Raw genomic sequence first — 27,854 nt, 5'->3', positions numbered from 1 at the left:
TGGTTCCAATGCCAGAAGGAGCTTGGAGAATCAAAACAGAAGGCCTCCCTTGACTTTCCAGTCAGGACAGCCCACATCTCATTCCCTGTTACGCTGGGCCTCTGCACCTCGCTCCTGGAAGCAATGCACAGTCTTTAATCGTATGCTTCCCCTTTGAACTCTCGACAGATCCTTGGCTTCTCCATACTTACAAACAAGATAAGCATGGCTACCGAGAACAGCAGGATGCTGATCAACATGATTCCTTACAGGTCAGTCACTTTCCTTTCTTCTTCCTTTTAGTTTGTTGGTTTTGGTTTTTCTGAGACAGGGTTTCTCTGTACATAGCCCTGGCTGTCCCGGAACTCTGTAGACCAGGCTGGCCTTGAACTCACAGAGATCCCCCTGCCTCTGCCTCTGAGTGCTGGGATTAAAGGCGTGCGCCACCACCAACAACTGTGTCATTCTACCTTTCAAGATTGCTTTTCCCTTATTTTTTTATTTATTTTTATTTTTATTTTTATTTTTATTTTTGTGAGAGGGTCTTGCTGTACAGCCCAGGTTAGCCTCAAACTCACTGTCTTCCTGTGGTTGTATTTTAAAATTGACTCTCAGTGGGCTTGGCAGGTGGAGCCAAGGGGCACAGCAGAAAGTCACTCATACCATGAGATAGCGCTTGCGCGTTCACACACGAAAAGTTTTATTATTAAAGGGGGAAGGCAGAAGGAGAAGGGAAGAGAAGGGGCAGAGAGAGAGGGTGGCAAGAAAGAGGAAGGAAGAGAGAGAGAGAGAGAAAGAAGGTTTTTTTCTTAAAGAGGACTTTAAGATGTCAGGACACTGGGCGGGTCCCCAAGGGGCCGGTCTGAATGCTAATCCCTGCTTCAACTTCAAAAGTCCTGGGATGACAGGGATGAGTGTGCCTTCATGGCCAGCTGTTCTCCCCTTCTCAGACCTTCTCTAGGCCTCTCTCCACACAGCCTACCTCAGAGTCTTTCCTAGCACTACTTGGCTGTAGTGGGTAGCCATTCCAGCTTGGATCTGGAAGTTCCAACCCCCACTGAGACTCTGGCAACTGTCACGCCTACGAGGCGGGGCGAGGGGAGGTGCTGGAAGCCGGGGGCCGGATACCTCACTCGCAGCGGTTTTTCACTGGTCTCGGGGCTAAGCTAGGGAGCTGAGACCGGACTAGCTGCTCCCCTTTTCGGGAATGGACTGGTTATATGGAACTTTGCAGGCGGGTTTAGGTACCCGCCAGCCGGGGAGCAGGCTGAGGGCAGGAGCCGCCCAGACCTTTGGAATTTGACCCACGTGGGCGCCAGATATTGGGGAAAATTATAAAGGCCACTCCACGTAGTTAAAAGGAAGATTTATTTAGTGGATGACTTACAAATGAAGGAATGGATAGGTCGCGGGGGTCTGGGGAAGGTGTATCGCAATCCAGCGGTGTTCTCTGGAGCTCTGCACAGTCAATCTCCACCGTCCAGGGTCAGGCGCAGAGAGCGCACCCAGAGAGAGCGCTGGCCCATCCAGCTCTCGGGCTTCCAGCACCTCCCCTCGCCCCGCCTCGTAGGCGTGACAGTTGCCAGAGTCTCAGTGGGGGTTGGAACTTCCAGATCCAAGCTGGAATGGCTACCCACTACACTTGGCTACTGCTAAGTTCACCTAGAACACATGTGCAGACCTCAGCCTTCCAGCCAAGATCGAGTGTGGAACAGAGGGTGTGAGCAAACGAGCCAGCACAGCCGTTCTCCTCCTAAGAGAGCCTGTCAGCTTACTAAGACACCTGCTGGATGCCCAGAACACCAGACTTGATTCTCTTGTCTATAGGCATTATGGGTCTACCGAGCCCCGCCCTGGTCTGATTAACTTCCAAGAGCAGAGCAAGAAAGCCAGGCATGTCGCGCCCACATGTAATCCCAGCATTTAGGGGTGGAGGCAGGAGGATTAGGAGTTAAAGGCTAGCCTTGGCTACACATCAATCACAAGGCTAACCTGGGCTGCAAGAGACTATCCCCCTCCCCCAAACAACAACAACAAAAGATAGGACGAGAGATGCATTTCCTAGTGTCTCTAATAGAAAACACGGGTTTCCATGTTGGGGAGAACTGTGGCTTCGCCGTCACCCACTTGAGTGTGGGTTACAGTGCCTCTCCCCTTCCTCTCCCTCCTTCTCTTTTTTAAATTGGGCGGGATTGAAGCTAGAGCCTCTCACAGGCCAGGCGAGCACTCGGCCATCGCACCACACTTTCTTCTTAACTGGGTAGCTTCCTCTGACCGTGCTGGTGGCTCTGAGGGACTCACGACTCCTCTGCATTTGGTTCATCTGTGAGTGACTGCAGGGCAGACTCTTGCCGCCATCAGACAGTTACCGTTTGGACTTTGATTGGAAAGGACTAGACTGAATTGTCTTCTCCCACAGGCAGACTTTTAAAGAACACTGCTCCTGTCTCCACATTGTTCAAAGGGGAATCCCAAAGTGCTAGGGACACTGGCTAAACTCCAGGATGACAACAGGCAGGCTGTTTCATGCAGTCACGTTGAACCAGGCCCATCTCCTAACCATTCCCTTTGAAATGCAGTGATGGCCAAATGCATTTGACATCCTACCCCGTAACAGGCAGGAGCAGACACCGCCTCTCCAGCATGGGGCAGGAGGACAGGGGAAGTCAGAGGACGAGAACAGTGATGCGGTGAACACTTCGTATTTACTTCCCCTGCCCCCCACAATAGTACAAGGGGCAGGGTCTTCCTGTGGAGGAAACTGAGGCTCGTCAGGGTAGAGGACGCGACATCCAGACAGTGGCACAGCCACCATTGAAGCTCATTTCTGTGTCCTTCCCAAGTCTCTGATGGTAACCAGTGGACTATACCAATACTCAGTGTACGTGCGTTCCTTTGTTGTTGTTGTTGTTGTTGGAGACAGGGTTTCCCTGTGTAGCCCTGGCTGTCCTGGAACTCCCTCTATAGACCAGGCTGGCCTCGAACTCACAGAGATCCACCTGGGAACAAAGGTGTGCATACCACCATGCCCAGCAACTTGCATTCTTTTTAAACATTTTTTCTGTTTTATTTTTTTTGTGTGTGTGTTTTCTTCTTTACACTTTTTTTTGGGGGGGGGATTGCATGCTACAGCATGCATATGAGGTCCAAGGACAACTCGTGGGAGTTGGTTCTTTCCTTATACCGTGAGAGTCCCAGGAATCACACTCGGGACGTCAGGCTTGGTGGAGAGCAGCAGTGAGCATTACCCACTGATCCATCTCTCAGCCTGGTTTGTATTCTTAATGGCTCCCAAAATACATAGCCCACTTCAGTTATCTTTAAGATTCACATATAGAGAAGAAAACGTTTCAGAAATCCAATTTAACATTGCTTTGAATGTTCTTTATTTGTCCCCTCCTTTTTTTTTTTTTAAATTATTTATCCATGGCTGCCAGGAATTGGTAAAATTGGACACTGTAACTTAACTCCTGTTATGTTCATATTTCCTGGTGTTTTCTGTTTTATTGCTTTGGGTAATGGTTTTGGCTTTTGTGATATAGGTAGTCTAGACCAGCGTTGAGTTCCTGACCCTCCAGCATGCACATCCCAAGTACTCCAATTATAAATGTGCTCTATCGCATCCAGCTTCTTTTTAATCTTGATTTGCTGATAAGAATTGAGCACAGGGTGGTGGTGGTGGTGGTGGTGGTGGTGGTGGTGGTGGTGGTGCACACCTTTAATCCTAGCACTCGGGAGGCAGAGGCAGGTCCATCTCTGTGATTATGAAGCCAGCCTGGTCTACAGAGCAAGTTCTAGGACAGCCTGGGCTACACAGGGAAACCCTGTCTCGGAAAACCAAAACCAAACCAAAGGGACTGAGTGACACAGACTGTAGGAGGAGGAATACAGTGGCTTGCACTTTGGACTTGTGTAGTGAACGGCATTTACTATTTACCTCTTTGGAGTGGTCACTTTCTTACCCAACTTCATAAATGAGCAAAAATGGAGATGTGGGCTTTAACCCTGAACTAGGAAGTTTTCATTGGACAAGGTATTATTGCTCTGCAGAAAGTCTACCACAAAAATAGAGAAATGAAAGATGGACCATATCCATTCTCCTAAATTAGGCGTAAAGGACTGTGTCGGCATGAAGATATATATATTCATCCATCCACACATATGTGCATATGTGTGTATAAGCTCCCCCAACCATCAGGGTTTCTTTCCCTTTTTTGACTTTTCCTATCGTGAATGTTATACACATTTGAAGGTTAACCCTCTCATGTCCTGAGAGGAAGCCCGTGTGGTTCTGTCATATTATCATTTTATATGTTGGTCAGATCTCTTCCATTTTGGTCATGAAAAACGTTGGCTGAGATCGTCTTTTCCTTACGTCTTCAGTTTCTGGAAGTTTCTATAAAACTGGCATGATTTCCTTACACACTTGGTAGAATCCACCAGTGAAGCTATGTAGGCCTGAAGGTTTCACTGTGGGAAGGCTCTTAATTATAATTCAGTTTGAAATGTGCTATTTTTTAAGTTTGTGTTTTGGAGATGGGGTCTTAGGCAGCCCAAGCATTGAACTCCTGGCCCTGTGGACTCTGCTTCCGAGGTTCTGGGTTTTTGATGGGCAGTCAAGTGCTCATGCCCAGCTTGCATGTTGTTAAACAAAACTCTTATTGGTCTCGGTCACTTTCTCGTGGTAAAATACTCTGTGACGGAAGCGGCACAGGGAGAGGGGTTTAGTCATATCGGTTATAAGGCGAGCATGCAGCCTCCCGGGCCAAGGAGGCCTTCTCCATCAGGAAGCAGAGGGAGGTGTGCACCCTCCTCCTCTTGCAGTCCTGGCTCCCAGCCATGTGCAGCACTGTCCACAGTGGGCAGGTCTCCCCCCAGACACGCCCAGAGGCTCATCTCCCAGGTGATCCAGATACTCAGGTTGACAGTGGCTGCCAACCATCACACCGCGTGGTCACGGTGTCTGCTTCGGGTTATCTGTCGCTCCTGGAGAACACTTGGTTAGTTCGAATCATTCCCAACATTTGCTCATTTATTCTTTTTTTTTTTTTTTTTTCGAGACAGGGTTTCTCTGTGTAGCTTTGCGCCTTTCCTGGAGCTCACTTGGTAGCCCAGGCTGGCCTCGAACTCACAGAGATCCGCCTGCCTCTGCCTCCCAAGTGCTGGGATCAAAGGCATGCACCACCACGCCCGGCTATTCTGAATTATCAAATACACTGGTATAGTTATTTGTGCCACTCTTTAATTATTATTTTGACATACCGGAAGACTCAGTCTTTAAAGTGCACAGTTCAATCAGCCAGGCGTGAGGGTGCACAACTGTAACCCCAGCCTGGGGAGGCACAGACGGAGCACTGGGAACTCATGATCAGCCTGGGATACCTGAGATTCTGATTCAGAAAGTAAAAAAAAAACAAACTCCAGGAGAGAAACTGTGGGTGGAATTTGTATGTACCCCAATGAAGGGCAGGGAGGAGAGCCTGTCCTGAAGAATGTGAATAGAGAGACTCGTGGAGCCTTTGAGCTCTAAAGCATCCTGGATGGAGGGTTAACCTTCAGCACGCCCCGCAGAATGCTCTCAGGCAGCAGCAGAAACATCTTCCTCCAACCACACCTGGTGTGTGTCCTCTCTGTAAGGTGGGGGGGACTAGGGCCGAGCCCACAGAGGATGTTGTTTTGATGGAAACATCTTTCTCCAACCACACCTGGTGTGTGTCCCCTCTGTGAGGTGGGACTAGGGCCGAGCCACAGAGGATGTTGTTTTGATGGAAACATTTTCCTTGAATCACACCTGGTGTGTGTCCTCTCTGTGAGGTGGGACTAGGGCTGAGCCCGCAGAGGATGTTGTTTTGATGGCCTTTGGAACCTGGCTCAGCTCACTCACTGCTTCGGCAAGCTTGCCACTGCCTCCATTGCTCTGTTTGTCCTTTAGTGTTGTTAGGAAGGGAAAACAGGCAGGGGAGGGGCCAGGAGGCCTGCCTGGTGTGAGGAGGCGTGGAAGAGGCAAGGTAAGGGACTCCTCACCACCCAGCAGTAATTCCACTCTTCTGTTCCAGCTTCGTGTTCCCCGAGACTCCAGAGTTCGGCATTCTCACCAGAGTTATTTTACAGGCCATGTCTTTATCTTTAGTCAGCTCCTTTCTGCTCGTGTCTCTGGGCAAGAAGATTGCCAGCTTCCATAACTACAGAATCAACTCCAACCAGGTGAGGGAGCCCGTGTGCTCTTGTTCTCTGATTTGAGCACCCCCCCCCCCCCCCCCCCGCCCCAACATGAAGGTTACCTTCCTCTTTAACCAGAGTTACTTGCACCATGATTTGGACTGCAACCGCATGAGGTTTCTGAGAAGTGGAGGATGTGTAACTTTGAACTCATACAAGCGTTATTCCCCTAGAATGGATATGATATATACGGTGCAGAGAAGCAAAGAATTAACCAGGTGGGGAGGGCACATGTTCGTTATCCAACACTCAAGAGGCAGAGGCAGGATAGGAGTTAAAGGCCAGCCTTAGCTTCATAGCAAGTGAAGCTAGCCTGGGCTACATGAGGTCCTGTCTCAAAACAGGGTGGCGAGTGATAACACATGGCATGGTACTGCTGAGCTGGCAGAGTCCCTGTCTTCCTTCCCTATGGCCGTAGGAGCCAGATGCATGCTGGGGCACCAGTGCCACAAGAGCAATACAGACCAGGCTGCTCGTCTCTGTCGCTACGACAATGCCCTGCCTTTGGCCTTTGCTTTTATTTTTTAGGAAAAATCTCCAACTACTCTGAAAGTGGTACTTTCCCGAAAAGTCAAGAGGGACCCAGAGGCAAGCGGTGTCCCAGCCAGACACTTAGGTTAGTGTAGAGCGGGGAGAGGCCAGCACTGAGCTCTCTGTCTGCCCAAGTCCCAGGGGTCATGAAAAAGAGGAAAGAGCAGGAGTCAGCTTTATTACTTTCAGAAAGTACTTCCCCTATGATCAGAGGCTAGGCCAGAGACACAATGTAATCTAGATCAGATCGGCCCTTCCTGTACGCTTCCTGAGGAGGCTACGGCCAAGTGTGGTTGGAAGGGCATAAGAACCCTAACTCCAGCCTCTCAAGGCAGTGTACCTCCAGCTCAACTTCAGATTCCTCAACCAAGAGTGGGCTCAAAGGCCCTGCTGTCTCTTCACAGGACTTAATAGCCATCGGCCTCTGCAACGTGGTCAGCTCCTTTTTCAGGTCTTGTGTGTTCACGGGAGCCATGGCCAGGACTATTATCCAGGACAAGTCTGGAGGAAGACAGCAGGTGTGTTGAAAAGGGATCCCATCCCTACTGTGTCCCCATAGGGAAAGAGATGCACGTCTGTCCGCATGGCTGTCTGCCTGGCTGCTTGTAGAAGGGCTTCATCTGGGTTGATTTCGCTGTAATGTTCTAGTCAGTGGAGAGGCTCTGGGAAGAGTTTGGATCCCATGCTCACCTTAATTTTTGCTCAGATTTTGTCTTAAAAGTTATTGGGAGGGGGCACATGCCTGTAATTCCAGCACTCATCTCCAGCCCTGCTGGGGGTCTGGAGAGATGACTCAATGGTTAAGAGTATTTACTGCTTATAGAAGACCCAGGTTTGATACCCAGCACTCATATCAGGTGGATCACAAACACCCATAACTCCAGTTCTGGGAGATCCATCGTCCTCTTCTGGGCTCCTCAGGCACCAGGCACACACACACACACATGATGCAAATATATACATGCAGGCAAATAGTCATCCACATGAAATAAAAACAACCTTTCAAAAAGATGAGACACACCAGGCATGGGGGTGTACACCTTTAATCCCAGCACTCAGGAAGCAGAGACTGTGAGTTCGAGACCAGCCTGGTCTACATAGTGGGTAAGTTCCAAGACAGCCAGGGCTACATCATGAGGTCCTCTTTCAAATACCAAACAGACAAGATGAAAGGCCACTGAAGATGGGAAGTTGTCACAGCTCCCAGCAGCACAGGACAGGCGAGGCATCTAGTTACACAGGAAATAGAATGGGTGGCACTTGGGGCTGTCAGTGAGGTATCTGCTCGGGGGTGGAGTTTCTAAGTTGTGTGAGGAGTGGCTAACGTTTTGAAGGAATACAAGCCATATACTTGAGGAGATCCATAGTCCCAAGCTGTGACAATTAGGATTCCAGGGAAAACTGGAACGTTCCAGTCAGCAGTCACAGGACACTTATGAAGTGACTACTATGTGTCGACTGCTTCACTAAGATCCTAAAAGGCATGTGTGCTGAACCCTAACTCCTCTTAAGAAGAACAAATGACGTGCTTCCCAGCAAACAGAAGGCCTCAGTTGAAGACAGGGACCAGCACGCTCCTGACGGTCTCTCTCCAACCGGCTCTGTCTCCTCAGTTTGCATCTCTGGTAGGCGCAGGTGTGATGATGCTCCTGATGGTGAAGATGGGGAACTTCTTCCACAACATGCCTAACGTAAGTGGGATTGAGTGACTCAGGTAAAATCAGGAAAGGTGGGGGCTGGGGGCTGGGGAGACGGCTTCGTCGTCATCAAGGAGCCCGGGGTTGTTCCAGCACCCACGTGACAGCTCACGACTTTCTATAACTCCAGACCCAGGGATTCAGTGCCCTCCTCTGTCTTCTTCAGGCACTTCATGTGTGTGGCACACATACATACATGCAGGCAAACACGCATTCACATAAAAATAAATACATCTTAAAAGAAAGAAAGAAAGAAAGAAAGAAGGGATCTTGGTTGAGCATCCATGCAGAGAGTTGCATTTTCCTGGTCTCCAGTCGTTTTTCTTCAAATAATAACGTCTTGGAGCCAGGGAGACGACTCAGTTGGCAAGGGGGCTTGCTGTAAAAGCACGAGTACCTGAGTTCAGATACTCAGCACCCATGGAAAAGCCAGGTGTGGCTACATGTATGTAACCCCCATGCTAGGAGGAGGTGAGCAGAGGCAGGAGGATTGCTGGGGCTTGCTGACTGGCCAGCCTAGCTTTAAAAAAAAAAAAAAAAAAAAAAAAAATTGGCCAGCTTCAGCTTCCGGTTCAGTGAGCAGCCTTATCTAAGGAGAATATGGAATATGGTGAAGAGTGACAGAGCAGGACCTTCGAGGTTCTCCTCTCCTCTCTGTTGGTGCTCAGGCACACAAACACCCTCGAACTCACAGACAGCAGTAATCACGGTAGTGTCGCCATCATAAGGTTGGACAGTAAGCATGATTCCGTGGAATCCATGTCTGTATGTAATCCAAGTCTCTATTCCTGTAACACCAGATCATGTTAAACTCAGTGAGTGGTCAGGAAACACGATCACGGTTGGTCTCGTTAAGCTGTAAGCTCAGCTTCAGGTGTGGGGACTCAGCGAGGAGCGAGGGACACACCAGATTCAGATGCCTGACTCCAGCGCCAGTGAGACTCAGCCACTTAGGCTCCTGTGCCTTTTGTGTCTGAACTCTGCCCTCCACCGCTGTCCCACGGCCTCTCGGTTATGCAGAGCATCGGGAGCCGGGGCTGCAGACTCACTGCCCGCTCTGTGTTCAGCTGGCTGTGGCGGCGTCCCTGGGTCCCTTCCTCCCTTTGTTTGAGAGCTGTAACCAAGTGACTCTAAGCAATGACAGAGGTTCGTGCCCAGATACACAGAACATGCCAGAACGTTAGCCGAGGCTATCTATCTCCTCAGTGACAAAAACTACCCAGACCAGACATGGGGACATACACCTGTGATTCTAGCACCCAGTATACAGAGACGGGAGGATTGTCGGCCAGCCTGGTCTATGGAGTGAGCTGAAGGGTAGCCAGAGCTACACAGAGACCTTGTCTCATAGAAACAAAACAAAAAAACAAAAAAACAAAAAAAAAAAAAAAAAGTTTTTTTTAAATGAAAGTATGTAGGAATGTAATTAATTTTTAATCAAGTGTTTTCCCTTAGTATTCAGAAAGGACATAGCTTTGCTGTACATGGCTTTATGATGAGATTTGTTTCCTGGAGATATTCCTTGCCTCAGGTTCAAAGAAAAAGAATTCAGCCAGGTGGTGGTGGCACACACTTTTAGTCCCAGCACTGGGGGAGGCAGAGGCAGACTGATCTCTCTGAGTTTGAGGCAAGCCTGGTCTACAGAGCAAGTTCCAGGATGGCCAGGGTTACACAGAGAAACCCTGTCTCAAAAAACCCAAAAGAAAAAGAAGAATTCTACCAACCCCTATGGAGTTAAGATGCTTTCCTTCCCCACAATTTCTGACATTATTTTTGGTTGGAGATTTTGTTTTTGTTTTTGTTTTTGTTTGGTTTGGTTTGGTTTTTGGTTTTTGAACATAGGATTTCTCTGTGTAACAGCCAGGACTGTCCTGGAACTGGCTTTGTAGACCAGGCTGGCCTCAAACTCACAGAGATCCACCTGCCTCTGCCTCCCGGGTGCTGGGATCAAAGGCGTGCGCCACTACACCTGGCTCCCCTTTCCGACATTGTTAAAAGCTTGGCTACAGGGTCTCTGTAGAGTTGGCTCAGCAGTTAAGAGCACTTGGCTCCTCTTCCAGAGGTCTGAGTTCAATTCCCAGCAACCACATGGTGGCTCACAACCATCTGTTATGGGGTCAGATTCCTTCTTTTGGTATGCATGAAGACAGTGTGCTCCTATGCATAAAATACAAGAATAAATAATCTTTAAAAGTAGGTAAAATCAATATCAACTTATTTAAAAAAAAAAAAAGTGCCAGGTGGTGGTGCACACCCGTAATCCCAGCACTCGGGAGGCAGAGGCAGGCCCTGGATCTCAGTGAGTTCGAGGCCAGCCTGGTCTACAGAACGAGTTAGTTCCCGGACAGTCAGGGCTGTTACACAGAGAAACCTAAAGCGGTGGGGAAGAAACCACACCGGACTCTGCCTGTGCTGTCCCTTCTTAAGCGGACGCATGTGCTGTGTCCTCAGTGAGCTTTCTCAGAAAGCAAGCCCAGACTTGGGCCAGGCCAAGGCTGACCTTGGCGTGGCCTTGCCCGATGTGACACACTCTAGAGGAAAGCGGGGAAGAGCAAGGCAGGTAACGCCATTTATCTTTCTCCCACAGGCCGTGCTGGCGGGGATCATCCTGAGCAATGTGATACCCTACCTGGAAACCATTTACAACCTACCCAGTCTGTGGAGGCAGGACCAATATGACTGTGTGAGTACAGAGGCCCCGGGGGACGGGGGGAAGGGGTGGAGCTGGAGCCTGCAGAGGGGACAGAATCAGCTGGGGCAGCATCCCCAAGCATCTCCAAAGGGGCAATCGAGGGTAATGTCAGTCAGTCTTGCCACTAGAGACCCCGGGAACCCACCTGAGAAAGCTGGGCACTGTGGCACACACTTAGAATCCCAGACTAGAAAGGCAGAGGCAGGGGCGTCCCTGGAACTTGCTGGCCAACGGCCTAGCCTACAAGGAGCTCTAGGCCAATGTGAGACCCAGTCTGAAAAACATGAAGTGTATAGTTCCTCTGGCCTCCACATGCAGGCACACACATGTACAGTCATCTCTGCACACACGTATGACTACCACAACAACATGAGCACTCATACATACATACATAAAGTAAATAAAATTTAAAAAATAAATAAATATGCATAATTACACATTTAAAATAAATGTTTAATTACAGACAATTAACTATCATTCCATGAGTTCTGATTGGCTTTCCAAGTGTGATTTCTCATGTCAACCTGTCCTACCATCCACAAGGTAGATAACATTGTCTTCACTTTGTACACAGGGAAAATGACATTTTGGGAAAGCAATAGAGAGAGAGAGAGAGAGAGAGAGATGATCAGGAATCTATCAGAGAATGTCTAGACAGCCTCTAGGGCCAGGTCCATTCTGCTCATTTTCACGGTCTCCTTCCCCTCCATCCTTTTCCCACAAGGTTGTTTGGATGGTGACATTTTCCTGTGCTATTTTCCTGGGACTAGACGTGGGACTGCTTATTTCATTAGTCTTTGCATTCTTTGTCATCACTGTCCGCTCGCACAGGTACTCAGGCTCTGGTAAGTGGAGGGCAGCCTGGCAAGGCCAGGCGCAGGGGACCTAAGACAGGTGCCTTCCCTTCTAGATCGAAGATCCTTGTCTTGGGTCAGATCCCCAACACCAACATCTACAGGAGCATCAATGACTACCGGGAGGTAAGAAGCCAGCCCAGGGATGGGGCAGATGGCTCAGTGGGCAAAGGTGTGTGTGTGTGTAGTTCACCTCCCCAGAGCTCACTGGAATCTGAGTGCTTGGGAGGCCAGAGAGGACATCCTGGTACCAGCTGGGTATCTAGACTAAGGGAGTCCTAGAGCTCTGGATTTCAGTGAGAGACCCTGCCTCGGCAAACAGTGCACAGCAACTGAGGAAGACACTTGACCTTAACCTCTGGCCTCCACACATGCACCTCATACACCTCAGAGCACGTGCATGCCTGTGTGCCCACACACATACAGAAGGGGAAGCGGAGTGTGGAGAAGAGCCAGCCCGGCCCAGCCCTTCAAGGCACTACAGCCCTCTCACAGGCCGTGGGGGGCATGAGGCTCAGGGGACCGGTGTCCTTACACCCCTACAGCCAGCAGAGGGCCCTCTCACCGTGGATGGGGGGGGGCTAGCTAAAGAGTGGGAAATGGAAGAGGACAGCAAAGCAAGGTGACAGGTGTGGAGGTGTCTGCTGGCCTTTGACCTCAGTGCTCTGGAGGCAGAGGCAAGTGAGACCCAGCTCTAGTTCCAAGCAAGCCGGAGGTACACAGTGAGACCCTGGAGAGGGAGGGAGAGCTGGGGGTGACATGGGAAGGGGCTTTTCTAGCCCTCACCCCACCGAGGCCAGAAGCTCTTGCTGAGCCATACAACCGCGTGGTTCGTACTCCCTGCCGAGCAGAGGCCCTGGTGCTCCCTCGCTGCTGCCCGCTCCCCCAGGACCGCTCCCCCGACGCCCGCTCCCCCGACACCCGCTCCCCCACGCCCGCTCCCTCGATGCTGCCCGCTCCCTCGACGCCCGCTCCCTCGACGCCCGCTCCCTCGCTGCTGCCCGCTCCCCCGACGCCCGCTCCCCCGACGCCCGCTCCCCCACGCCCGCTCCCTCGACGCCCGCTCCCTCGACGCCAGCTCCCTCGACTCCCGCTCCCTCGCCCCGACGCCCGCCCCCTCGACGTCCGCTCCCTCGCCCCGACGCCCGCCCCCTCGCTGCTGCCCGCTCCCCCAGCGACGCCAGCCCCCTGGCCCCGTGTCTTGCAGGCGGTGCTCATCCCTGGGGTGAAGATCCTGCAGTGCTGCAGCTCCCTCACCTTTGTCAACGTGTACAAGCTGAAGCACAAGCTGCTGAAGGAGGTGAGGCCACCGCCTGCCCGCCCGCCGCCCCCCCCGGGCTTCCCCCAGCCTGGGGCCTCCCTTTCCAGCACCCTTCCTTCCACACAGGCGCCTCTGTGTGACCCTCCTCTGCCTCCCAGGTCAATATGGTGAAGAGGCCTCTTAAAGAAGAAGAAATATTCACCCTGTTTAATGAAAGTCAGACCAGTATATCCGAACAGAGTATTTGCCGGTGTTTCTGCGACTGTGAAGAGCTGGAGCCGGAGCCCAGGGTGAGCCACGCCTGTCCTTCCTGCTCCCCCGCCCTTTCCTTTACCAGCAATCCGCCGCTCCCTCCAGGAAAAACAGTGGCTCCACACACATGAATGCACACGCGCAGCCCGCACTCAGTGGACTCCGGACATGGGGCGAGGGCCCTGTGAAGTCGGGGGTGGTGGTGGGACAGAAGGGGAGCTGCAGTGGCAAGAACGTGGGCTGGGCCTGATCCAAACGGCAGATTTCGTGTGTGTGTGTGTGTGTGTGTGTCTGTGTATATGTGTCTGTGTGTTTGTTTCCTTCCTTCCTTCCTTCCTTCCTTCCTTCCTTCCTTCCTTCCTTCCTTCCTTCCTTCCTTCCTTCCTTCCCCTTTTCCTTTTCCTTTTCCTTTTCCTTTTCCTTTTCCTTTTCCTTTTCCTTTTCCTTTTCCTTTTTTGTGTTTCAGTACAGAGTTTCTCTCTGTGGCTCTGGCTGTCCCTGAACTCCCTCTGTAGACCAGGCTGGCCTCAAACTCACAGAGATCTGCCTGCCTCTGCCTCCCAAGTGCTGGGATTAAAGGCGTGCGCCACCACCGCCTGGCTTGATTTTTTTTTAATTTATGTATATGTGTATGTGCTTGTATGTGTGTGTATCATGTGTGTATATGTTTGTGCATGTATGTGTGTGTATATGTTTGTGTATGTATGTGTATATATGTATGTTTATGGTGTGAGTATATATGTGTGTATGTATATGTGTGTGCATATGCATGTATGTGTGTATCTGGTGTGTATGTCTATGGTGTGTGTATATATGTATGTGTGTATATATGGTGTGTGTGCATATATGTGTATGTATATATGGTGTGTGTGGTGTGTGTGTATATATAGTATGTTTGTGTATGGTGTGTACATATATGCATGTGTGTGTATATATGGTGTGTGTGTATGATGTGTGTATGTGTGTGGAGTGTATGTATATATGGTGTGTGTGTATATATGGTGTGTATGTATATATGGTGTGTGTATATGTGGTGTGTGTATATATATGATATATGTATGTGGTGTGTGTATGCAGGTCCTTACACTGGTCAGAAAAGCATCAGATCCCTTAGAGCTGGAGTTACAGATGACTGTGAGCCACCCGAAATGGATGCTGGGAACTGAGCTCTGATCCTCTTTGAGAGCAGCAGGTGCTCTTAACTGCTGAGCCATCTCTCCAGCCCCACTTGAAAATGTCTACTCGGAACAGTGACATTCAGCGCCGTGTGAGTTTGCCATCCTCGGCACAGTCTGTTTAGCTTCTGACGACTCAGACAACTTGGTATACCGAGAGTGGCGTGAACTCAGAAACCCGGCGGCCCCGCGTGGCAAACGAATGTGTGCTGCTGAGAGAGACATTGACATTGGTGTGGCCTGGAAGACAGAGGGTCCTCTGTACCAGTGCACTTGGCAAGGACCCTGAGGCTCTCAGGGTCCCAGAAAGGCTGACATTGTTAGGCAGGCATGACACAGTGGAGGGTGAGGAAGGGACAAGGAGGTGATCATGAATCCAGTCACACTGACAAGGTCAGCCATCGCAGGCCACATGCAGAGGCCACACTGGTGCCTTGCACCGTGTGGCACTTCCAGCCCCTGGTGCTGCCCTTGTGTATACCAGCTGCTTGGGTCTCTTAGGAGAGTGGGTGCAGTCAGAGATAAAGACAGGCTTCCAGAAATCAACCGCCGTATTCCTAAGAAAGCTGCATGGGAGACTGTTGCATGCATGCAAGAAGGTGCTGAGGAAAGCCTGACAGAGACCAGGTACAGGTCTGAAGAGATGGCTCGGCTGCCGACTGCACTTCCTGCCCTTCCTGAGGACCCACGTTCGGTTCCCAGCACCCACAGAAGGTGGCTCCCAACTGCCTGTAACTGCAGTTCTAGGGGGTCTGTCCCCTCTTCTGGCCTCTTGTATATGTGTGACATGTTCAGCCTCATGTACACACTGTATAATACACACAGGCACACACATACATACATACACACATGTAAAAAACACACACAAGTATACACATACACACACATACATACATACATACATACACACACAAGCACACACATACACATACATACACACATGTAAAAACACACACAAGCACACACATACATACACACACACATACATACATACATACATACACACATGTAAAAAACAAGCAAACAAGCACTTTACAGGAAGTTGTAATAAACACTGGCGACTCACTGGGACCTGAGAAGTGAAGGTGACTTCAAGTCTGGCTCACAGACTAATGTCACTAATGAACACAAACAGTTGGTTGGGAAGAAGATTCTGTGGACCAGTGAGGTGAGAGACTAGGATATGGCTTTGATTGTGAGCATGAAGTGATTGTGGGGCCGTCATAAAAAAATGCACAAGGGGGTAAAGCTTCAAAGGAGAGATGGAGGGAGCTGGGGACACACTGAGTCTACAAGGACTTCAGCCCGAGTTGAGTCTCATCAGGGTCCCACCTCCCTCTGTCATCCCAGGTTGTCTACACAGAGCGCTATGAAAACAAACAGGATCATGACCAGTCCTCCATTAACCTGATCCGCTGCTCCTACCTGGGCAACGGAGAGCTGGAGAGTGAAACCACTTCCGAGGAACAGATCCCCTACACAGTGTCCTCCACATCGCAGAGAAACCTAGGGCAGAACTACGAGGACACCGAGAAAGCCTGGTTGTCCAACAACCCTTCAAGAAACAGTTCACTGCCTCCGCTTGAAACCTCAGAAAGCTTAGCACAGAGTAGGTCCAGATCCGTCGTCGGCCCGTACTCAGACTCGGGTCTGCAGAGCAACATCCACACCATCATTCTGGACTTTTCCATGGTGCACTATGTGGACAGCCGGGCTTTGGTTGTATTAAGGCAGGTAGGTACCGCAGAGGCCTGTCCCTCGCTCGGCTCTGACCCCTCCCACACATCCCCATCCCTGTGTCATTCCGTGAGTCGTGGCATGGCTCAGTTACTGGAGATGGGGACGCTGGGTCAGAACACAGAGGAAACGGACCAGCTCTGATGTGTTGGCCTAGAGCAGTTAGTTCCCTACGCCTGAATCATTCACCAATTCTCAAGAAATGGGGCGGGGGGGGGGGGGGGGGGGGGCGTGGCGTGGCTTCTTAATATCACTGAGGCAGTATCTATGTAACATCCACTGTGGAACTCCAGGACAGTTACTGACCCCCTGCCTATGGGGTCCCAGCAGGGTCCCCTCCTCCTACGCTGTGGCAGGCCTCTGCTTTCTGGAAGAGCGGACAGCACGGCTGCCTGGTTACCATTCTGGCTGTGGTGTTTGCCGCCTTTTCAGACGTTTCTGTCTGTTCCACCCCTCTCCGCAATGGCCGCAGTTTAAACATGCTGGACACTCCCTCCCGGCTCTCACGGATCCGCCCCATCGTGCGCTGCGCTCCTTTGATGGGCATGCCCTCTTCTGACTTGGATCCTGATGTATGAAACCTTCATACTCCTGAAGGAGCTTCTCCTCTTTGAGCTGAGGCTGTGAGCAGCTTTCCAAAGCAGGGAAACTGACTGGCTGCGCAGAGAGCGGGGCTTAGAGAGTTAACATTATGAGCATCCCAAAGGCTGGAGATGTGGCTCAGCTGGCAGAGCACTTGCCTAGCACGCAGGAAGTTCCGGGTTCCATCCCCAACACCGGAGAAGCTGGTTGCAATGATGCATACCTATAATCTCAGCGCTTGGGGGCGGAGGCTAGGAATTGGGTGGCTCAAGGTGATCATCAGCCACATAGTGAGTTTAGGCCTGCGATCTTTCTTTACTTTTATTTATTTTTGTTTGTTTGAGACAGGGTTTCTCTGTGTAGCCCTTCCTGTCCTGGAACTCGATTTGTAGACCAGGCTGGCCTTGAATTCTCAGAGATCTGCCTGCCTTTTTAAATGTTTTTATTTAGCCAGGGTCTCATACTATGTAGCACTGGCTGGTATGGAACTCTGGAACTTGATATGTAGACCTGCCAGGCTGGCCTGGGACAAGCAGAGATCTGCCTGCTTCTGTCTTCCCAGTGCAAGGGTTAAGGGTGTGCTCCACCATGCCTGGCCCTCACCACCAGTTTAGATCCAGATGTAATTCATTGGGTCTCCTTTCAGAACTCTTCCATCTTAGGCCTTTGTGCCGGGCCAGGGTGCCTTCCTCTAGTCTCCTGCTGTTCCTGCAGCTGCTTCAGAGTCCCTCAGCCCATACTCTCCGATGCTGCCTGAGGGACGGCTGGCTACATGTACGCACACCTTTGCCTTCCATTCTCCCAGCAGCCCCCACAACAGCCCTCCTTTGAGAAGTCCAGGACCCAGTGCTTCAGAGCTTCAGGCGTCTGCCTTTCCCTGGCTCTTCTCCCCTCCCCTCTCTTGCCTCCCATTCTTACAGAGGCACCTTGTATCCTGGCTCCCACACCTGACCTACACAGAAGGCTTTCTGATCCACTCGAGCCAGGATCCTTTCCTTACAGCTGTGAGACTCATGGTCTCCATCTATACCCTAAAGTCCGGGCTTCCTCATTCTTCTGTGATGGTTCTGTGCATTTCTTATTGGAGGAATTTATTATGTTCCACTTACCCTAAAGTAAAGAACATGCGGTTGACAAATAAATAGACAGTACGGGCGGTAGTGACACACATCTTTAATCCCAGCACTCAGGAGGCAGACAGTCTCTGTGGTTTGAGGCCAGCCTGGTCTACAGAGTGAGTTCCAGGACAAGTTCAAAGGTACACAGAGAAACCCTGTCTGGAAACAAAAAACAAAACAAAACAAAACAAAACAAAAAAACCCTAACTAACGAGAGAGAGAGAGAGAGAGAGAGAGAGAGAGAGAGAGAGAGAGAGAGAGAGAGAGAGAGAGATGGTCAGCAGTTACGATCACTGGCTGCTCTTCCAGAGGTTTCAGGTTCAATTCCCAGCACCCACATGGCAGCTTACAACTGTCTGTAGCTCCAGTTCCAGGGGATTTAATGTCCTCTATGGCCTTTATGAGCACCAGCCACACATTGCAGATACACAGACTCACACACATGAACGTGAATAAAAACACATCTTCTTTAAAAGGAGGGTAACTCTTTGTAACCACTATCTAGAATGTTCCCAAGAGCATCATTGCCCCGTCTATCCCGAGTCTTCCTCACGTCAATGTTACCATGGGAATAGTCTCCCTGCCTAGGATTTAAGCAACACTACCCCCTACCTCCCATCCCCCACCCACCATGAGATGCCCTGGTTTTTGTGTCCCCAGCCATGGCACTCAGAGGGCCACTCTCCCAGTGCTCATAGGCTTGGAAGGAAGAGGTACAGAGTCCCCCCAAAGTGAACGGCTGACAAGGGGGTAGAGCCCAGCTGGCTAGTGGGCTGCTCCTGGTGTGTGTGTGTGTGTGTGTGCGTGTGTGTGTGCGTGCGTGTGTGTGCGTGTGCGTGTGTGTGCCACCCACTCTCTGAGTCCAGCTCTCTCTCTCTGCAGATGTGCAATGCTTTCTACAACGCCAACATTTTGGTGCTCCTTTCAGGGTGTCACAGTGAGTAGTACCCTCCACCCTGTGAGAGAGCGTGCATCTTGGGCCCCGGGGCTCGGCTCCCAGGCGCTGACCCCTGCGTGTTTGGGTTTGGCTTGTAGCCTCTGTGGTCAAGTCCTTCGAGAAGAATGATTTCTTTGACGAAGGCATCACGAAGGCCCAACTCTTCCTCAGCCTCCACGACGCCGTGCTTTACGCCTTGTCCAGGAAGAACCCTGAGCCCTCGGAGTTGAGCATGGATGCAAATGAGACAGTGATACAGGAAACCTACTCGGAGTCGGACAAGGTTGGAGGCCGGGGAGCTTCAGGCCGGGGAGGAGAGGGGAGGGGGGTGCCTGATGGGAGGTGAAGGGTGTCCCAAAAAGGCTGGGCTGCACCTGTGCCAGCATGCTCTGGGACCAATCATAAATGGCGGAGGCCTGAGCTTTCAAGGACCCCCTCAGCCCCAGGTCAGCAGAGGCCTCTGATGTCCTTGCATATCACCCTGTGGTTAGTGTCACGCCAGTTGCCGACTGCTGCATGTTTGAAATCCTCCCCTAGACTGACTCTAGAGCCTCCCTACCACCACCTCCAGGTGAGTCCTAAGTCTGGTGAGCAGAAGGCATGTCTGCCCTCCCAGGACTGGGGCGATTCCTTACACTGTGAGGAATGAGGATTCATTCATCATGACCGGATGCAAGAGAGGAAGACACGTACATCAGCAGTTTGAACCGTTCTTAACCCTGAGTGGACTTTGGCTTCCCAGATCAGAGTCTGTAGTGTTATCTGATTGTCTTTGTTCTTGCATTTTTATGACAAGAGAAGCGCTGCCGTGGTAATAAGTGTTTTTAAAATATGTGGAGAAATGAAAAATGCACAGACTTACAGAACACAGCTCTTCTTCACCCCCCAACCTGCCCTTCCTGGGTTTTGCTGAGACGTCTCACAGGTTATGTGCCCCTGTTTTTACAGAACAGTTTTTTTCCCCGTCAACGAGACTTTCTGGTTTGTTCTGCAGTCCACTCCCGTTTCTAAACCTCAGAGCTCCTCGGGTTCACCCCCACCTGGAGCAAGAATTCTCCTGCGGACCGGCAGGATGGCTCAGTGGGGAAAGGCACTGCTGTGTCCAATCCCCTGGGAAAGACTCAGTTCAGATTTAGATGAACTGAGTTTATTCTTACTGCTAGCAGAAGCACGGCAGCCCTAGTGCCAGAGGGTTTGCTACGGGAAGGATTTTTTGTTTTTTTTGTTTTTTTTGTTTTTTTGTTTTTTTGGTTTTTCAAGACAGGGTTTCTCTGTGTAGCTTTGTGCCTTTCCTGGAACTCGCTTTGGAGACCAGGCTGGCCTCGAACTCACAGAGATCCGCCTGGCTCTGCCTCCCGAGTGCTGGGATTAAAGGCGTGTTCCACCACCGCCCGCAGGAAGGATTTATAAAGGTGGACGTTACAATTATCTATGGAATCCATGGCTGGGCAAGAAAATTCTTTTCTTCCCTACAGTGTTTCTCTTCCCTGTTGTAATAAAAAGACCACTTCACTTCTTCCCAGCCCCACAGTGATAAGTGAGTTTCCAAAAGCAGAAAGCAAGTGGTTAAATGCCTCACAGTGGGAATACCACTATCTTTTTTTCTTACAATTTATTATCTTTATTTTTTATGTGCATTGGTGTATGCATGTATGTCTGTGTGAGGGTGTCAGATCTTAGAGTTACAGACAGTTGTGGGCTGCCATGTGGGTGCTGGGAGTTGAACCTGGATCCTCTGGAAGAGCAGTTGGTGCTCTTAACCACTGAGCCATCTCTCCAGCTTTTTTTTTTTTTTTTTTTTTTTCTTTAAGGCAGGGTTTCTCTGTGTAGCCCTGGCTGGAGTTCACTCTGTTGACCAGGCTGGTCTCAAACTCAGAGATCTGCTTGGCTCTGCCCCTGGGGCCAACACTGTCTGGTTTCATCATCCTGTTATCTCACCTACAGGCCACTAGGATCTCAGGCATTCCAGGGCAAAGGTCAACAGCCCTCACGGGATGCCTGGCACCACATTAAGTTTCCCTAGCCATCACAGGGGAGTTGTGTGTAAATTATTACACAGGTCTGAGCACTCTGGGGAAAATGTCTCTAATGACTGGGATAAAGCAGGCAATGACACTGAGCCATCAGGTTAGGGCTGGCTGTCACGTCCTCACAGCACCTGCTGCCAGCCTGAGCTCTATCCCTGGGACCCACATGGTGGAAGCAGAGAACCAACCAACATACTTCCACAAGTTGTCCTCTGGCTTCCACATGGGCTTTAAATGTGCTTTAAACACACACACAATGTAAAAAAGACTTTTTTTTTCCCCCCGGAGCTGAGGACCAAACCCAGGGCCTTGTGCTTTCTAGGCAAGTGCTCTACCACTGAGCTAAATCCCCAACCCCTAAAAAAGACTTTTTAAGAATTCTCTTAGCTGGGCAGTGGTGGCACATGCCTTTAATCCCAGCCCTTGGGACCAAAGGTGCCCTTCTTACTCCCAGAGGTGTCCGTTGATTCTCAAATGTCAGTGTCCATCAGAATCACCTAAAATTGCCAGCCGGAGAAAGACAGTTGGGCCCTCTGGGTCCCAGCCCCCTGAGTTTTTGGCTCAGTGGATTTAGGGTGAGTGTCGAGAGTCTCATCTCTACTCAGTCACCACGTGATCTTTGGATCTAGAAATCACTTGGAACCTGGGCTATTTTTCTTGCTGGATACCTGGAGGTGGTGGCAATCCAGGGTGGCTGTGCCCTGAATTCAAGGCGTGCGGTCTTCTGGCCCATCCAGTGACAGACTGTGAGTAGTTTCTACCATAGCTCTGCCCTGAAAGCCATCAAAAGCCAAGAGCAGCTCATGGCTCTATCCAGAGGACCAGACAACCACAGAGCAAAAGTGGTCCCAACTCCCAAGCTCACGCCTTGATCTTTAACCATCTCCCTAATGGTGGCGGTGTTCAGGGTGCTCTTAGTTGATGTTGGGGTGTCTTCCATCAGTTGTTGTTATTCCGGTTTGGGTTTGGGTTTTTTTTTGGGGGGGCGGGGTGGACAGGGTTTCTCTGTGTAACAGCCCTGGCTGGCCTGGAACATATTTTTCCAGACCAGGCTGGCTTTGAACTCAGAGATCCCCCTGCCTCTGCCTCCTGAGTGCTAAGATTAAAGGTGTGGTTCGAGGCCAGCCTGGGCTACCAAGTGAGTTCCAGGAAAGGCGCAAAGCTACACAGAGAAACCCTGTCTCGAAAAACCAAAAAAAAAAAAAAAAAAAAAAAAAAAAAGATTAAAGGTGTGAGCCACTGCCCACCCAGCTTTGTTTTGTTTTTCGATGGTCAAGCAATCTCAATTGCTTAATTGCTTCCCCAAAGGCCCCTCCTCTCATTCCCACCACAGTGGGATAATTTCATTGATAATGATAATTTCAATATCAATCCTGAAGGCCACACAAATTCTAGCACCTACTTATCTCTGTTGGGTAAGCCTTTCCTGCTCCCCGGCTTGAGAAACTCTTCACACAAGCATTTTATGAAAAACCTTAGGGGTTTGCTATTGCTTTGTGGCTCTGTTAGTGGCATCCTGTTTTGATCAGCATCAGTTCATAATACATTTGAAGACTGGTTAAGAAGTCCAGCGACATCAGCATTCTAGTCCACAATTTCCTAACTCATTATTACCAGTATTCTTCAGGCTCCATCCTGCCCTCAAAAAGGCAAACAAAATCCCTGTCAAGGTTTCCTGGAGAATTACCCTAAACTACAGAGAAAGCTGAGATGTGTGTTGTTCCACTTTCCTTTCTTTCTGGACATGGGCATTCTCTGTGTTTAGTTAGTCTTTGAATGTGCCAATCACAGGAAGGCATCTGGCTCTCCTCAGCTAGACCAATGCCAGATACAGCTCCCCTGGGGCTGGAGTTATAAGGGCTTGTGAACCACAGCCAGACTCAGGTCCCTATGAAGAGTGCTCTGAACTGCTGAGCTACCCATCCCCTGTCTACTTGTTTTTTGTTGTTAATTGCTTTTCAAAACAAGTCTTCACTGTCTGATGGGATGATTCATACTTATAACCCTCCTGCTCAGGAAGCTGAGGCAGGAGGATCACTTAAGCTCACAAGTTTGGTACCAGCCTGGACAGTATAGCAAGACCATCCTTCCCGCTTGCAAACTAAAAACCACAGTAAAAGTGACGTTCTTTTGCACCAGATGCTCCACTAGTCAGCTGTGTACAACAGACAGAAAGCTCCAAAAGACAGGAAAGCAGGGACTTCAAAAATTATTTGACCAACTTTGTGGGTTGTTCTAGCAGTCACGAGAGGGTTCATTGTTAATTAGCATGGATTTTCTTTATTTAAAAAAAAGTTACAGGGCTGTCAAGAAGGCTCAGCAGGTAAAGGCACTTACCACCCACCAAACCTGTCAACCAGAGTTCAGTCCCCAGGACCCGAATGGTGGAGGGAGAGAACTGACTCTCTCAAGTTTCCTCTGACTTCCACACGAGTGCCCACCCACCCACATACATGTGCCCACCCATACACCCGTGCCCACAAATGCCCACACACATGCCCCCGACATGTCCATGTGCCCACACATGCCCCCCACACGTGTCCACACACACATGTGCCCACATATGCCCATGTGCCCTCCCCCACATATACACACAAATAAATGTAATAGTATTTTAATTACAAAAATAGCGCTCATCTACTATTTTCAGTGTTAGGATTCTTACTTTGTTATTATGTCCTGCTTGCTGAAGTCGGGGTTCTCAGGACAGGGTGAGCAGGAGGTATAGGTCTTGCCTTGCTCCTGGATTGGTGGGAGAAGCTTCCAGAGTGTCCGCATGTGGCTTCTGGCGGACATCAGCACCAGTGTTCTTTAAGGAGCACCTCTCTGCTCACCTGACTTTGCTTTCGGGACTTGCATTAAGAGTTAGCACTGAGGGGCTGGAGGGACGGCTCCACAGTTCAGAGCACTGACTGCTCTTCCAGAGGACCCTGGTTCCATTCCCAGCACCCGCATGGTGGTTCATAACCATCTGTAATCCCAGTTCCAGGGGATCTGACGCCCTCTTCTGGCCTCCACAAGCACCAGGCATGCAGATAGGTAAAATACTCATATACATAAAAGAAGAAAAAAAAAAGAGTTAGCATTGAAAGTGCCCTCCCCAGCCTGGCATGTAAGGAGGAGGAGGCTGGGGGAAGAGGAGGCTTTACCTTGTATTGAATTCAAGTTAACCCTCAAATGACCTGGGGGAGGTGCCCTCTCAGGAAGGCACGCACACCTGCAGATCACAGGGAGTGTTAGAGCCCAGGAGTCATTCATTGCATACAGAAAGCAACAAAAATTAGGGGCCTCCATAAAATGACCTATCGGGAGAGGATAGGCGCAAAAGAAAAGGGCCCCCAGATCAAGGTCTGGGACCTTTAAAAAGCCAGCAGAGACAGAGGAGCCATGAACTACCAGGCCAGGAAGGAAGGAGAGAAGGGGTGAGCGTTGGGGAATGTTTCCACAAGATGAGTTCCTGTCTTGAGGGCACCTGCTGTGTGTCAGGCTCTGAAGTATCTGATACCAGGGACATCTAGAAGCAAGCCCTGTTCTACAACAAGGAGCATAGAGTCCAGCCAGGGACAGGTCTGCAAATGAACGAGGGTGTGCTCGAGGGGCCAGCTGGGCCACAGAGAAAGCCGGGAGCCTGGTCGGCCACCTTTGAGCTGCATCCAGGAGGAAGACTGTCCACGTGTGTGCACAGGCCGGAAATGGATGAGCTGGAAGGGGCAGATTCCAGAAGGCTGGGCGGTGTCAGGCAGTGCCGGCTGCCAGTACAGCCAAGGGAGAGACCAGGCTCCACAGCCTCAGAGGCGTCAGGATGGTGTTAGGGTTGGCAACTGAGATAAAGAAAGAGGACAAGATGTCTCCTGAAATCCAGTCTAGCTAGAAAAGGCAGAGAGTGGAAGTCAGGAGTTGACTGAGCCCAAAGAATAGTGAAGAACTGAGAAACCAGTGCAGATTTGAAGCAGAGCTGGGCAATAAAGCCATGGTTCTAGGACCTTACGTCCTGGTGTGGTCTGAAATCCCTTGACTGCTTGGAAGTGAAATTTGTAAGTCTTAACTCCTCCAAATGTTTGTTATTTCAGAATGGCAATATGAGCAATCTGAGACATAAAACCGGTAGCAGCATCATGGAGGGCTCCCAACGGGCAAGTCCGAACTTCGTCAAGATCCATAAGCCCATTAAGGATGACTTGGAGTTTGACCTGGAGCCCACGCTGAATTCTGAACAGAACAGTGATCTGGGGCTCAGTCTGGATCTGGACCTGAACTTGGACCAGGAGTCAGAGCTGGAACCTGAATCTGAGCTGGAGTCTGAGATTCAAGCCAAATCTGATCTAGATACAGAGCTTGAGACAGATGCCCAGACAGAGCTTGAGACGGAGGAAGAGCTGGAGCCAGAGCTAGAGACAGAGAGAGAGAGGAAGCCCCAGCCTAGGACCAAGGCAAGGTCTCAGAGCCCCTGGCGGAACTACTTCACTGCCTACCGCTTTGGGGCTTCAAGCTCTCAGTCTCAGGTTCCACCTCGGACACACTCCGTGGAGAAGAAACAGCCACAAGCTTATCCAAACTCGCCCCAATTAAACGAGGACACTTGGTAGGTGAACTGGAACTAGATAGCAGGCAGATTATCTTGGCAAATCCTTCCTGCCCGAAAGGCATCACTTGGACGTGAGATCTAGGCTGGGTATAAGCCATCGGTCCTGGCTCTGTGACCCTCCACCTGCTGAATTCCTTCTTACTGGGTTCTGGGATCACATGCCCATCATACTCCCAGGCTGCGTGACTCAAGGCCGACATTATCTCTGAGGTCTGTCCCCAGGTGTCCCAGATTTCCCCTTCAGCAGATTTCTGGTGCTGGCTTCCCTGCACATATTCCACGTCTCTGGGAACTGTGCCAGAGTGTCTCTGACTACCTCCTCTCCTCTCTGTTCCCCTTTCTCCAAAGAAATGAGGCTCAAATAAAATATGTGACTGTACTTAATGTTCAGACCTCTCCTGCTTCTCTCTGTATCCCACAACCCCGAGGAAATGTCAGGGGGGAGGGACTCCAGAAGGGAACCAGCAAAAGAAAACCCAGGTAGTATTTGGAGTTGATATGCAAGGTATCGTCACCATCCAGAGGGGGCCAGGCCAAAGGGAAACTGGGCTTCGGGCCTGGAGCCCTAGGCCCTGCTAAGCAGAGAGCGCTGTGGCTGTCTCTCTTCCCTACCGCTGGCTTCAGAGCCATCCAGGGGCACCAACAGAGGCAATGATGACATTACCAGGCTCTCTCTGGTCTTTAGATTACACTCATCTACAGCTGCTCTTTCTTACAGGTTTTCCAAGCCAACCTGGAGCCAGTATTCCTGGAGGGCCAGACTTAATTAAAATGTGGGAGCTACAGCTTTTAGCAGCTTAGAGCACTGACTGTTCTTGAAGAGGACCTGGGTTCAGCTCCCACCACCCACACTAAGTGACTCACAAGTGCATGTAACTCCAATTCCAGTGAATCTGATGCCCTCTGCTGGCCTCCATGTGCACTACATGCATGTGGTGTGCATACAAACAGGCAGGCACACACAGGCACATTAAAAAATAAGCCTAGCTAGGTAGTGGTGCACACACCTCTAATCCCAGCACTCGGGAGGCAGAGGCAGGAGATCTCTGTGAGTTCAAGGCCAGCCTGGGCTACAGAGTGAGTTCCAGGACTGGGGGGTGGGGTGGCTTGAGAGATGGCTCAGCAGTTAAGAGCACTGGCTGCTTCCCCAGAGGACCCGGGTTCAATTCTCAGGACCCACATGGCAGCTCACAACTGTCTCTAACTCCAGTTCCAGGGAATCTGACACCTTCATACAAACACACATAAAATAAAGTTAAATAAATTATATATATATATAAATAGATAAAATTTCCAAACTGACAGATCTAAGCCCTACCACCTCCAGCACTAGGAAGAGTCATTCTGGTTTTATTCAAATCCACTTAAAGTTTCTGTTTCCCTATTAATAATATCTAGTAATAAAGTAAGCCTAGAAGAGAATTACAGACCCTTGACCACAGATACAGCAAGCCTTACGTTCTCCTTCCAGTCAATAAAAAAAAAGCAGAGGAATGACATATGAGAATGACCTTGTGTGCACATATGCTTGTGCAGCCACATGAAGGTTTGCACACACACACACACACACACACACACACACACACACACACACACACGAAAATTAGGAAGTGCTTTGATAAAATAACCCACCTCCTAGGCTGGAGAGATGACTAAGCAGTTAAGAGAAAGTACTGCTTTTGCAGAGGACCTGGATCCACTTACCTACCACCCATGCCCTCTTCTGGCCTCCGAGGGTACCTGTACACATGTGCACATATATACACATAGGTGCACACACATAATTAAAAATAAGTATCCTGCCCCACGTGCTTTCCTCTCGTGGAGGTTAAGAAGAGCCACCTGGGACACCTTCTGGCCCCCTGCAGTCCCAGGTCTGCAGATTTCCCCCACCATCCTTTCTTCAGTTAGTGAACTTGAACTATCAGGGACCAGCAGGAGCAGCGGCCACCCTCTCACCCACTCCAGCTTCTTAGGACTCCCCAATCTACATCTGCCCTCCAGGCCCAGGGGAGGCTGTTCTTGGTCAAGCTGTAATAGCAGGCCTTTACCTCCAGATGTCTTCACTCGAGGTACGTGCCAGTACTTGCCACCTACTGAGCCTTACACTTTTCTGGGGTTTCCCAGGATGAACCCTTTCTCTGGAGGAGATCATGATCTGGGGGTGGGGCAGCATATCACACAGGGACCTGGATGCCCTGACAAGTA

The 27,854-nt window shown here is 50.3% G+C and overlaps 1 protein-coding gene across 10 annotated transcripts in view; it reads left to right on the top strand.

Moving 5' to 3' along the window:
- Positions 1–26,030, top strand: part of Slc26a8 (solute carrier family 26 member 8) — a 58,625-nt gene extending 32,595 nt beyond the window's left edge. For 2 of the 10 annotated variants that reach the window (XM_042265846.2, XM_076558386.1), the window contains 14 exons: positions 169–251; positions 6,036–6,183; positions 6,727–6,814; positions 7,134–7,247; positions 8,242–8,420; positions 11,014–11,109; positions 11,843–11,949; positions 12,029–12,098; positions 13,180–13,272; positions 13,392–13,523; positions 16,011–16,394; positions 18,980–19,034; positions 19,133–19,317; positions 25,132–26,030. In XM_042265846.2, the coding sequence (XP_042121780.2) occupies positions 169–251; positions 6,036–6,183; positions 6,727–6,814; positions 7,134–7,247; positions 8,242–8,420; positions 11,014–11,109; positions 11,843–11,949; positions 12,029–12,098; positions 13,180–13,272; positions 13,392–13,523; positions 16,011–16,394; positions 18,980–19,034; positions 19,133–19,317; positions 25,132–25,647 (2,250 nt within the window). In that variant the 3' untranslated portion in view covers positions 25,648–26,030. Of the gene's footprint in view, positions 1–168; positions 252–6,035; positions 6,184–6,726; positions 6,815–7,133; positions 7,248–8,241; positions 8,421–11,013; positions 11,110–11,842; positions 11,950–12,028; positions 12,099–13,179; positions 13,273–13,391; positions 13,524–16,010; positions 16,395–17,899; positions 18,140–18,979; positions 19,035–19,132; positions 19,318–25,131 lie in introns of those variants that run through there. The other 8 variants (XM_006983105.4, XM_076558388.1, XM_042265849.2 and 5 more) reach the window with 7 other exon arrangements.
- Positions 26,031–27,854: the final 1,824 nt, after the last annotated feature.

This window comes from Peromyscus maniculatus, chromosome 21 (assembly GCF_049852395.1).
Source record: "Peromyscus maniculatus bairdii isolate BWxNUB_F1_BW_parent chromosome 21, HU_Pman_BW_mat_3.1, whole genome shotgun sequence".
NCBI classification, from domain to species: domain Eukaryota; kingdom Metazoa; phylum Chordata; class Mammalia; order Rodentia; family Cricetidae; genus Peromyscus; species Peromyscus maniculatus.
This window is presented reverse-complemented; position numbering and strand designations above follow the sequence as displayed.